Below are 13,092 nucleotides of genomic sequence, written 5' to 3'. Positions count from 1 at the left end.
GTCATTACTTAAAGACGGCTGCACCATATTGCTTCATTTTTTCACAACATACTCTCATTAATATATTGTTTCGAAGAGTGAATATCCGAATACGATTGAAATTCTGTAGCCTGAGAAATTAACAGGAGGTTGTAGTTGCGGGTCGGTCCCCCAAGGAATTTTGGAATATCTTCAAAACCAGATGACCAATGATCAATATCGACACAGATCCTAAAACTAGAAGAGTTTTTTGAGAGCTTGTGAAAAATTGGTGCAAAAATATTGAAAAACAAAAAAAGTTATAACGATTTGAATTTGAATTTTGCGGTAAAAAATGAAGCTGCCGGTAGAGGGGTTAATTTGCCCAAATATGCAACATAGCTATAAAAAATGACTGGTGGGCACATATTTGATGGATTTTTTTTGTCTGATAAAAACGGTTTGGGGAGCACCGTGACTTTCTAAATACCAATCCAAAACAATAAATATATAAATATATAAGTCATAATGATCCATAATGGTTAAATATGATAGAAAACATGTCAAATATATAAGTTAGGCAGAAATACAACAATATTTACCACCGCCTTTTGCTCTGGATTAGGGATTGCATTCGTTGAAAATTGATAGTATCTCTCACTTATCGCTCTCTGTAATAATCATGATCCGCAACACGTCATGAGCGTCTGTTTATCATCTTCTGATACAGCTCTGATTCGATCGTGGGGATAACAGTCCAAACAAGCTCCATACATGTGGGACACTAACGACATCGGATGTTCGTGGATTGTATATCATGCCAGTAAAATAAAATACCTGCCCTCAATGGTAAATAAGCGAGATAAATGGGTTTTTATCATCGCTCACCCTTTGGGACTCTCGATCGCTGATGTCCTTCATCAAGCCTTTTACAACTTGTGAAACATTGCCGATCATTGACCGATTTAGATGGGACGTTTTTCTTCACCTGCTTTGATCGTGCTTTGACATCAAATGGTCGGTGTTCAGGCATACTGGATCAAGTGTTTTTAATGATATCAGGAAAACGTACTACAAGTATTCGAAATATTAAAATATTTGCTGTAATAAAGAAATATATCTATTTCATGATACTTCTGTATTCAAATAGCATGATTAAATCGGAATCGGTGGAGTTTTCAAAGTATCTTTAAGGCGCTCAAATATAATCTAGTCTGGTCTGTCTGAACACCGACCAAATGAGAAAGAAATATGCAATGCCTGCTCTGGATCGAACCACTGTGCACCGAGGGTAATCCCCGACGACCCATATCAATTTCATCGCCATTTCATCCCACATTTTCCATTTTCAATTGACTTTATGATGCCGAGCAAAGCTTGTTGAAGATCCTGACGATGATGGTTCTGGTGGTGGTGATGGTGGCGACAGCAGGACTGAAAATTGTCGGCAGCTGGGTCATAATAACAATTAAATTAACGATTCTCGCCCGTCCATGTGTGCGAGTGTGCGAGGGAAGGGCTCTGGATGCCTCATCCTGGAAATCATATGCGGGGAATCAACTAGATGGATGGATGGACTAGGACTCGCGTGTTGATGAAATGTGAAACTTTCTGACAATGGTTTTGTCCCCTTTCGCTTGTCGATTGTTGCTGATGCAGTATTTTCACATATGATGTGCTTTCATGTGTGACTGTAGCAATAAATCTGTTAACCCTCCGGAGGATTAACGTCATAATCTGTGCCTAATCAGCCAAATTCACTGCGGGTTTGCGATGGATTTAAATTAGATGGAAAATTTATCCGGTTAGGACTGAATCAATACGATTTGAACCGAATGTTAGGACACATAAGGAGTCATTCTACCTTTCCTGTTCTGCCCAAAGCAAAGGTGAATGCGATTTTGTGTTTCTCCGAGACAATCGACTGCCCGTAAATCGTGAGTCTGCGACTTAAGGTCCAAGTAAATATGGAGCAAATGTTAAAAGTGAAAAGGCAGTTTTCGTCGTTTTATTTGCAAAATAGAAAAGCTGTGTTTTTTGGATTTGTTGACCTTAAGGGGGGAAACTGATTTTCATTTTTGACAGTTGCTCCATTTTTACTTGAACCTCAATAAGGGTAGAATTATGAGGAGTTTGTTAGTTAACTTGGCTTTGCATTATACGGAGTTCTGTTTGATCTTTCGACCTTGACACTTGCTTTTGCCGGGGCGAGCGACGAGGGCAGGATCAAACATGTCGCGCGTCGGTCTCGTAAGTGAAAAAGTGGCGTGATCGGTGAGTTCGGTTGAAGAAAGTGAAAAAGTGCCGCGATCGGTTAGTTCTGTTTGATCTTTCGACCTTGACACTTGCTTTTGCCGGGGCGAGCGACGAGGGCAGGATCAAACATGTCGCGCGTCGGTCTCGTAAGTGAAAAAGTGCCGCGATCGGTTAGTTCTGTTTGATCTTTCGACCTTGACACTTGCTTTTCCCGGGGCAAGCGACGAGGGCAGGATCAAACATGTCGCGCGTCGGTCTCGTAAGTGAAAAAGTGGCGTGATCGGTGAGTTCGGTTGGAGTAACTGAAAAAGTGCCGCGATCGGTTAGTTCTGTTTGATCCTTCGACCTTGACGCTTGCTCCTGGGCAGTGCGTCAAGAAAGCCCGAACAGTTTTTTTTATTCTTTTTGGGTCGCGCGCTTATTTTTTTTCCTGAGTGCTTTTTTATAGCCGAGCAAACGAGTGAAGCCGAAAGTGGATTGTGGCTGCTCAGTCAAGGATAACGGATCAATTGGTGAGCTCGTTTCATGCTACTATTTCTAATCTATAAAATATATGATTTATCAACAAACTATGGATGGTTCGTCACTGTGAGTGTCGACACAAACTCTGATTCATGATTTATTTATGTTTAACATTTTTTTTTCAGAACACCTTTTATATACCTTTATTTTTGTAATTAAAAAAAACTTTGAATGGTTCGACACTACAAGTGTAGACTTGCGAAAGGTTCACTTTATTCAACAAGCTTTGGATGGTTCGCCACTGTAAGTGTCGGCATAATAATAAGAGTGTTCTATGATGTCCCAACCAATCGAGTTTTTTGTTTCTTTTCAAATGAGTAAAATATAATAACACATGCTTTCGTCCTGACAGCTGTAGGAATGTTACATTTAGGTATTTGTTCAACAAACTTTGAATGGTTCGTCACCTCAAGTGTCGGCATTATTTTCCTCTACATAGAAATTGTTCATATCAAATGAAAATATTATATTTACGTATAAGTATGTATATATCTCACAAATCATTGTTTATCATGGTCTAATCGCTTATCAAAGTGAATCCTATGACCCAACGATCCTCCCCATTAACAAACATCCCTCCCAGTAGCCTTTGTGGAGATGCAGAGGCAAACACGGTCTCCAAAAAGCAAAGGTTACACACTAACATTCCTTCCCCCAATCCCACCTGACTGCAAGGACGTGGCCGGCGCCGTTATTGACCCTGTATAAATAGAGGCACTGAATTATGCACACTGAAGAAGATTATGGCCAATCCCAGCCGAACTTCTAGTTGATTCTTTGTGCATTTTCACTGACTTCGGTCAATCACGGAATAGCAACCATTGATATGTGTAGTCAGTCTAAGCTAAGCTAAGCTAACTTGGCTTTGCATTATACGTTGTACACAGTGTATTCTGTGCTTTTTCGCCTTTGGTGACTTCTTATGCATGCTAAACTATTATGAATTAGGCTCAAATATGATGATGTCACAAATATCTAAATGGTAAACATCGTGTCTCTAGAGCCGACCTTCTGATATCTGGTACCTGTGTTTAATAAGCGAAATTCATTGTTGGTGTGCGAAGAATTTCAATTAGTTGGAAAATTTATCCGGGTGAGACTAAATAAATATGATTTGATGTCTACAATGCTCCCACCAACTTCCCACGTGTCTAAAACCCATTACAAACTAAAACCCATTACAAATTGCCAATACTCACGAATGATACTGTGCCTGCAGAAAGTTGAACTCCTCCTTTATCCGTTCGAGTGTTTCCGCAATTGTGAACTGTCGCCCCTGAGGGGGAGGACCCTGTAAATGACAAACAAAGAGAAAGAACTCATCAGACCGTGTGTACACAAATCAGCTGAACGAAACAATAAAAAAAAGACAACCACACACATTAGCCGGGAAGCTTCTACTAAATTACCCTGCACCGCACTCATTATCGATTATTAATTGCTCTCCCCCAACTGGCAGCAACTAAACACACAGTGAGTACAAAGGCAAACATTATTGAAGCCCACGCAAAGATGACTATCAGTGTGTAGTAGGGTGTGCCAAAATTTGACTTTGTAAGAAAATTTGAGAGCTCAACCTTTAAACAGTAGCTAAGGACGTAACAAACAAACATTAAGGTTACAATCGATGTATCTTTCATATGCATTCCAGTCAGCTCGTAAATTATTAAAAGTGGAGCTGATAGGATTGAGAATCGTTTAATGGAATATTTGGAATGTAACAGGGACATGATCATAATCAAAATCAGCATGAGTAATCAGTTGGCTACACAGGTGACTAGAGTCGGTCAAGACCAAATCAATCGTAGAAGGGTTTCTAGAAGACGAAAAAAATAGGGCTATCGGGGTGTTGAATTGAGAAATATCCTGAAGAGCACTCATCGCATAAAATTCGGTTGTTAGAATTACTTTGCGAATTATTCCATGGCCGATGTTTGGCAATGAAGTCACAAATAACAAAAAAAAATTGACATTTTGCGAGTCGGTTTTCGCAAGTCAGTTTGGAGCAAATTAACTTGCTGTTCCGAGCATTGAAGAAGCAAATAGGCAGCTATGGCATATATAGCAGTTTATTTACCAAGCTGTGTTTCAACAAAAACACTAAAAGTTTCAAAAACTTTAGTTTCAAATGCTCCTTTCACTAGATCTTTACGAAGAAACAAAAAAAAAATTGGATCTCTTTTGAGTTGGACCCATACTAAAGTTTATTTGTTACATCATTAGAATTCAAGTTTTCAGACAAAACGAAATTCTGGCACACCTTAGTGTTCACCCATCCGCGGTACATTTCGATTCGATTCGAAACCAATCATGTTTAAGTGTATAAATGTAATTATCCGATTAGGCTCCACCACTGCCGCCACAAACACGCACTAACCGAACCCCCCGTTCCCCCTTTTGAAAGCGATCGGGATCCCTCCACCACCACCAGCAGTAATCGGGGATGTATAATCATAATTCATCGAACTCTAATTAGCATAATCTTTATTGCTATCCGGCAACAATTGGATGCGGGTGACGGGAAAACTGGAAAGTTGGTGCAACAGTGAGGACCGTCACCCACCCAGCATGCTGTCATGCTGCTTTTCGGTTACAATGAATGGAAAATGGGACGGCATTGTGGTTTCACGCCATGAATCAATCAATCAATCAATCAGATAGTTGTGAATTGTGTGGTTGATGAAATGGCTGATTGATCTATACTAAGAATAATGGTAAAACTTTTCTCATTTGCTGGTCAGTTTTGTTCTAACTTTCTCCTACTAGATCATTTTTGGCATCATGACAGCAATTTTTATTTTCAATTATTAAACTCGAAGAATTTTATAAAATAATAGAAAACCATTTTGGACAGAAATTCCTCAAAGAATGTCTAGGTGATTTTTTCTAGAAGATTCTCCAAGTACTTTTTCAGTGTTTTGATCGGGATTCCTTCCAGTGATGTCTCCCTTAGGGTTGCTTCCAAGTATGACTTTATAAACTTACCAAAAATTTTCTGTGAAATTTCTTTCAGAGATTCTTTTAAAAATTCTTTTGAGAAGTTTACGTAAGTTATAGAAATTTTTCCAAATATATCTGTCAGTATTTGGCGAGATATTCTCTTATGTTTTTTTTTAGCGATTTTTAGACAAATTCCACAAGGAATTTATCCAGGGATATCTTCAGGGGTTCTTCCAGTAACTACTCTATGAATGAAAATTCATTCGGAAATAAATTCAGGAATTCTATCAGGATTTTTTGCTAATAATTTCTGTTAGTTCATCTATATGCTTCTCTCGATTTCTTCAAGCGATTCTTTATAGATGTAGACATTTCTACAGGGTTTACTCAAGGAAATTATGCAAATATTTGTTCAGTTATTCCCTCATGAATTCCACTAGGGATTCCAATGAGGAAAAGTGTATATCCAGGAACTTTTCCCAGTAATTTTCTGGCTAAACAAGGATTTTTTTTTTGAATTTCTAAAGAATTTTACAACATACTCATTAATTTTGGGAATTACATACTATTTTTTTTTCTGAGAATTAGACCATTTTTTCAAGATTGCTATATTATTAACTGCATGAAATTATTCAACAGAATATTTAGAAAACATTACAGTAGTTCATGGACATTATCTAAAAATTTCTCCAGAAAATCCTGTAGATATTCCTCCAAAAAATCTAGAAAGGAATCCTCCTTTCATGGACTCCGAGCAAAATCATGGAGAGCTTCTTCTATTAAGGATCTCAGGTGTTGATCGACCCCTCCCAAATGCACCCTTCGTTATCCGTAAATCGGTGCAGCGCTACGTTTGTGGACGTATCGAAGGTGCTTTCCCGGAAGCAAACAGGGCCACTTATGCTTTGAAGGTAAGAAGCCTCAGACAGTTCAACCGCCTACTAACCATGACGCAACTGATTGACGGCACACCAGTGAAGATCACCGAACATCCGACACTAAACTCAACGCGATGCGTAGTGAGCTGTCGCGACGTTATTGATGTTACTGAATCGGAGCTCCTGGAGGAATTGAAAGAGCAAGGAGTTAGAGATGTACGGAGGATAACTCGTCGAGCCGGAAATGGAAGAGAGAACACCCCGTCCATAATTTTAACCTGTCGGGGCACTAATCGACCGGATCACATCGATTTTGGGTATATTCGGTGCCGAACTAGGCCGTACTACCCTAGCCCTATGCAATGCTTCAATTGCTGGTGCTTTGGTCATACCAAGCTACGCTGCAAAAGCAAAACAAGTACATGTGGGAAGTGTTCAGGGAACCACCCAATTCCCGAGGACAGGACATGCTCTAATGAAAACTACTGCAAGCAATGTGAGACTAAAGAACATGCCATCTCTAGCCGTTCCTGTCCGCTCTTCAAAATGGAAAACACGATTCAACGGGTTAAGATTGACCAAGGGCTATCGTATCCGGCAGCTCGTGCAACAGTTGAGGGAAATCTTGGCACCAGATCTTATTCCAAAGCCGTTGAAGTAGGTAATAACGATGCCATTGCGGAACTCACCAGGAAAGTCGATCAATTAACTGCCGTAGTTGAAAAGAAGGATAACGAAATTACCGAGCTTCGCTCTGCACTGGCTGCGCGTAATACCCCGCCACCAGTGGATAGATCAGAAATAGAGGAATTACAAGCCATTATAGCAACCCAATCAAACCAAATCGAAGCTCTCACCAATCAGCTTTCCAACTTTCTTAAGATGGTTATGCCCGCAGGTACAGTCGCCTTGCCGTCAACATCAGTACAAGCTTCAGAAGTACCAGTCCCCATGGCGAATGATCCACCGAGCAAAAACATCCACCTGACGCAAAATAACCAAAAATCGATCGAACTCGAAATCTCTACCGACTCCGACTCAGCATCACCAAACCAGAGCCCAAACCGCATCAACCCAACAATCAATCTACGAACAACAAGAACTTCAACTGCTCAGCATATCTCCAAATCCACTCGACCGGATACCCCGGTTCCAACCGCCGCAAAATCAATCTCCAGCTCTCCAAGGACACCTAATAAAAGACTGCTTCCACGCACTGAACCCGTCATCCAGCAACAACAAAAGCGTATTAGGCATAAAAGCATCCCGGAAGGAACAGGGACCATTCCCATGCGGTAGTGCCATCCAAAACCAACATCATTCAGTCGTTATCACTACTCCACCACTTTGCAGTTACCACCAAGAGACATACAATGCCTTCATTTGAACGACAACACAATCCATCTCAAACCGAGAAAAAACACCCGAAGAAACAGAGCTACCGACGCATCAACAAACTGGAAGCCATGGTCCAACCGGACCGTCCTCAGCATTCAATCGAACAACAATATCTGCTCTTCTTCGTGGATAGTCGAGGCGCCAGTGTACTGGAAGCTATACCCCAACCGGAATCACAGGGTCGACTTCGACATCCAGAGGAAACAGATGAAGAATTTTGCGCCTCGGATAGTCGAGGCACGGACAGACCGGAAGTTAAGGAGCCACCGGAACAGTTCGATCGACCTCGGCATCCGACGGACGAAGAAAATAAGGAAAGCAAAAATGTCAAGAACCCGATGAGACCCCCTGGTAGCCTTGGCCCCTCCAGTGCGGACGTTTTCCTCACACCGGAACTGGGGGATCTCCCTTGGCGCCAAGGGGTTGTCGGAAGAGGGACGGACAAGGGATGGTTATCCTATACCCCTAAGGACGACGAGGGATACGTTGCAAGCCCCAGCAAAAATGAAAATGGTGAAGTAAGACAAATAATCTCGAGATCATCCTCACGAGCAAATAAAAGAAGGACCTTTGGGCACCCTGGGAATCTCCTCCCAGGTGGTAAGTCCCATCCCGTGTCGTTTTATCCTGTTGGGTTACTGTTAGCTAGCGAAGGCCCACCTAGTGGAGCTTTGACCCATTCGACTCCCATAACCACGAAAGCGAAACACACAACCTGTACGGATTGGGCATCAAAACGGGTCTGCAGCGGTCATAGACTGTATAATTACTCTCAATGATATCAATGGCTACGCCTAATAGTTCTATGACATCCTTGTCATCGAATAGAACCGATCTTCATAGTAGAAGCACACCGCTGATCCTACAATGGAACATAAATGGTTTTTTCAAGAACTTGTCGGAACTTGAAAGGCTGGTGCATAATTATGAACCTCTTGTTATCGCACTCCAAGAACCTCACAGAGCATTCACCGATACAATGAACAAGACTCTGAGGAAAAAGTATACCTGGACAACTAAATGCGGCCAAAATATATACCATTCAGTGGCCATAGGGGTTTCAATCGAGATACCTCATGAACCCATATTGATTGACTCCGATCTACCGATGATTGCCGTCCGTGTTTCCTGGCCTTTTCCAGTAACGATAGTCTGCCTCTACCTACCGAACGGCAGGCAACCAGATTTGAAGAACAGACTAATGAAAGCTTTCGAATCAGTTGCGGATCCGATTATTATACTTGCTGATGGAAACGGGCACCATGAGGCATGGGGGAATCGTCCCAGTAACACCAGGGGACGAATCATCCATGATTTCGCAACGGAAATGAATCTCCACGTTCTGAATGACGGTTCATCGACCTTCATCCGAGGACAACAGGAAACAGCTATCGATATCTCCTTGGCATCCTCCACAATTGCAAACCGTTTTATGTGGAAAACCGATAAAGACTCAGCTGGTAGTGATCACATCCCGATCTGGATCAACGCAAACAACATCGCCCCCGAAACATCCCGAAGGCCTCGCTGGCTGTACAAAAAAGCAGATTGGATGAATTTCCAATTTGCTTTAGCCAGCACAATTGATTCCCAACCAACATCGATTGAAGTGCTCACCACAAGAATCTATGAAGCTGCAACCGTATCTATCCCCAGATCAAGTGCTACACCTGGACGTCGCGCTCTCCCCTGGTGGTCAGATGGAGTTAAAAAAGCGGTGAAGAATCGAAGGAAAAAACTGCGAGCCGCAAGGCGGTTGCCAGCCGACCACCCCGAAAAGAAGAATGCCATGACAGCCTATCGGGTAGCGCATCTCGCTTGCCGACAGCTAATCAGGGAAGCCAAAGAAGCATCTTGGCGCGACTTTCTCGATGGGATAAACGATACGCAATCTTCCACTGAACTCTGGAGTCGGGTTAATGCAATACAAGGCAAAAGACGCACTCGAGGAATTGCCTTGAAAATCAATGACCACACCACCCGTGAACCACTTGTCGTTGCTGACGCCTTGGCTGATTATTTCGCCGGCTTATCTTCGCATCAAAAATACCCAAGCAACTTTCTAAGAAAGCATCCAACTCCACAACAGAACGTGATTAACTTTATCGTTCCTCCAGACAAGGGCCAGGCCTTCAATCGTTTATTTTCTGAAAAAGAACTTAGTTTTGCTCTTAGTAAAGCAAACGGCCAATCAGCGGGCCCTGACGAAATCGGCTACCCAATGCTAAGGCACCTCCCCGCCGAAGGAAAAGTTGCCCTTTTGGAAGGGCTCAATAGAGAATGGACAGCTGGCACACTTCCATCCAGCTGGAGGACTAGTCTTGTCGTTCCCTTACCAAAAATGACGAAATCCGCACACGATGTAGAGCACTATCGACCCATAGCCCTAACAAGCTGTGTGGCGAAAATAATGGAAAGGTTGGTTAACCGCCGGCTGATGGAATATCTTGTAGAAAACTCTTTACTAGACAAGCGCCAGCACGCCTTTCGGGCTGGATATGGCACTGGAACCTATTTTGCCTCACTAGGACAAGCTCTAAACGACGCCTTAGAAAAAGAGGAACACATTGAGATGGCTTCGCTTGACCTAGCAAAAGCATACAACAGGGCTTGGGCACCAAATATATTGGAGCAATTAGCCCAATGGGAAATATCCGGTAATATGCTAAACTTCGTGAAAAACTTTTTATCAAACCGGAGCTTCAGGGTCATAATCGGCAATCATCGCTCCAAATTGGTCAATGAGGAAACAGGAGTGCCTCAAGGATCGGTAATAGCGGTGACCCTCTTCCTGATAAGCATGAACAGCGTCTTCGGAATACTCCCTAAAGGGGTACAAATTTTCATCTATGCAGACGATATTTTATTAGTAGTGGCCGGAAAACATCCTGCCGCTACCAGAAGAAAACTTCAAGCGGCGGTGAACGCCGTCTCACGCTGGACAAATCGAGTTGGGTTCGAAATTTCAGTCGAAAAATGTTCCAGAATTCATATCTGCTCGGAAAAACATCCAGTCATACGAAAACCTATCAAGATAGAGGGTAAGGCCATACCAACCAGAAAAACTGTAAAAGTATTAGGAGTGACCTTTGACAGGCACCTAAACTTTCGACAGCATTTTGACCTTGTCAAAGAAAACTGTAGAAACCGGGTGAACCTGGTGAAAAGTATTGCGAATAAACGTACAAAGAGCGATAGAAAAGCACAGTTGCGAGTAGCTAACGCAGTAGTCTGTAGTAAATTGTTCCATGGAGTAGAAATCACAAGCCGCGCGTACGAAGATATGCTATTGAAATTAGGACCCGTATATAACAATACAATCCGGGCAATATCAGGCCTGCTACCGTCTACTCCTGCCTCTTCAGCATGCGTAGAAGCCGGAGTGCCGCCTTTCAAGTTCAAAGCTGTCACTGCCATCAGTATGAAAGCTGTTAGCTTCCTAGAACATACAAAAAACAGAAGATCGGAAACTTTTATCACCAATCAAACAAACCGAATTCTCAACTCTGTGGTCAACATTAAGCTTCCCTTGGTGGCCAAACGGCAACGGAATGGAGCCCAAAGCTGGCAAGCTAAGGAGCCCAGCATTGACTCTCATATTAAAAACCATTTCAGTCGGAACTGCCTTCCTGAAGAAGTTCGAGCGCATTTCAAGGAATGGGTAAGGACCAAATACCCTTTCACTGAAATTCGATACACAGATGGATCGAAGGTGCCTGGAATAAACAACACAAACGTCGGAATTGGAATCCACTCCAGTTCATACGAAGAAGCACATGGTCTTTCTAAGCTCTGTTCCGTTTTCTCGGCGGAAGCTGCCGCTATCTTCCAAGCTGCTTCTCGTCATAGTGAAGGTCCATTGCTGATAGTCACGGATTCGGCCAGTGCACTGTCAGCTCTCCAAGCAACAGAGAATCCACATCCATGGATTCAAGCGACACAGGAAATAGTAGCAGGACAAGGGAATCACATAACCTTCATGTGGATCCCAGGACATAAAGGGATTTCAGGAAATGAAGAGGCAGACCGCCTAGCAAATCTTGGGCGCAGTAAAAGGCCATTAACGCGGAATATTCCAGGGGCAGATATCAAAATGTGGTTGAAAAACAAGACAACAAATGCCTGGGCTACCGTATGGCAGCAAGACAGAACGAATTTCACCGGGAAAATCAAGAATTACGTTGGCACTTGGAAGGACCTACCAAACCGTAGGGACCAACGAGTTCTCTCGCGACTCAGAACTGGGCACACAAGAATTTCACACAACTTTAACGGTGGAGTAGGTTTCCGGAAGCAGTGTGATATATGTAGAGTCCACAACACCGTGGAACATTTTATCTGTAGCTGTCCGTCAACGGAACATCTGAGGCAGCAGTATGGCATATCAAGTATTAGAATGGCATTACAGAACGAACGTAATAGTGAAACTGCGATCCTAAGTTTCCTTAAAGACGCGGGAATGTATGAAGCAATATAAAACTAACATCTTCCTTCGGACACGAAAACTGGCTCCACGAATGAAGGGAGAATCTAAATAGACATGATAATGTTGATGTACAAGAAAATACTGATAAATGGTGTTTAAAACATTGTTACGCATATATGAACGAGATTGAGTGGCGAACTCGCCCAGGGCGAAAAGCCACTATAATAAAGATAAAAAAAAAAAAAAGGAATCCTCCAGGGATATCTTTAAAAGTTTATTCTGAAATTTGTTTAGGAATTCCACAAAGCGTTTATCCAAGAACTTCCCAGGAATACTCCTTCAAGAATTCACTCTTAGATTTTGTCCAGAATATTTTGGTAGTACTGCCAATAGCTTTCCAGAAGTTTTTTTTGTTAAAATTATCATTCTTATCCAAATGATTGTTTGAAAATAGGATAATTGAATTATGTAGAAAAAATCAACCTGAGATTCCTTTAGGAGTTTCTTTCAGGAATTTTCTTAGATTCTTAGAGTCCTCTAAAACTGTTGAAGTCTTATCCAAGGACTGTTTATTTAACCCGTATAGGCCTGAGTGAAAGCAATAATACTGAAACCCTCACCGCTCAGCGAATTCTAAACGGATTCAAATGATTTTTTGTCAGTTCACTGGCCCACATATCTAGTTTCTAGAAGTGGCCAGAGAAACTCGGAAAT

General features: G+C 42.2%; 1 protein-coding gene across 13 annotated transcripts in view; it reads right to left on the bottom strand.

Moving 5' to 3' along the window:
- LOC5573338 (protein groucho) overlaps positions 1–13,092 on the bottom strand; it is a 664,800-nt gene that overhangs the window by 320,862 nt on the left and 330,846 nt on the right. For all 13 annotated transcript variants that reach the window (XM_021849485.1, XM_021849489.1, XM_021849496.1 and 10 more), the window contains exon 3: positions 3,936–4,027. In XM_021849485.1, coding sequence (XP_021705177.1) covers positions 3,936–4,027 — 92 coding nt within the window. The remainder of the gene's footprint in view (positions 1–3,935; positions 4,028–13,092) is intronic.

The sequence above is a fragment of the Aedes aegypti genome, chromosome 3, assembly GCF_002204515.2.
Source record: "Aedes aegypti strain LVP_AGWG chromosome 3, AaegL5.0 Primary Assembly, whole genome shotgun sequence".
NCBI lineage: Eukaryota > Metazoa > Arthropoda > Insecta > Diptera > Culicidae > Aedes > Aedes aegypti.
The sequence above is the reverse complement of the archived record's forward strand: the minus strand, read 5'-3'. Positions and strand labels throughout refer to the sequence as shown.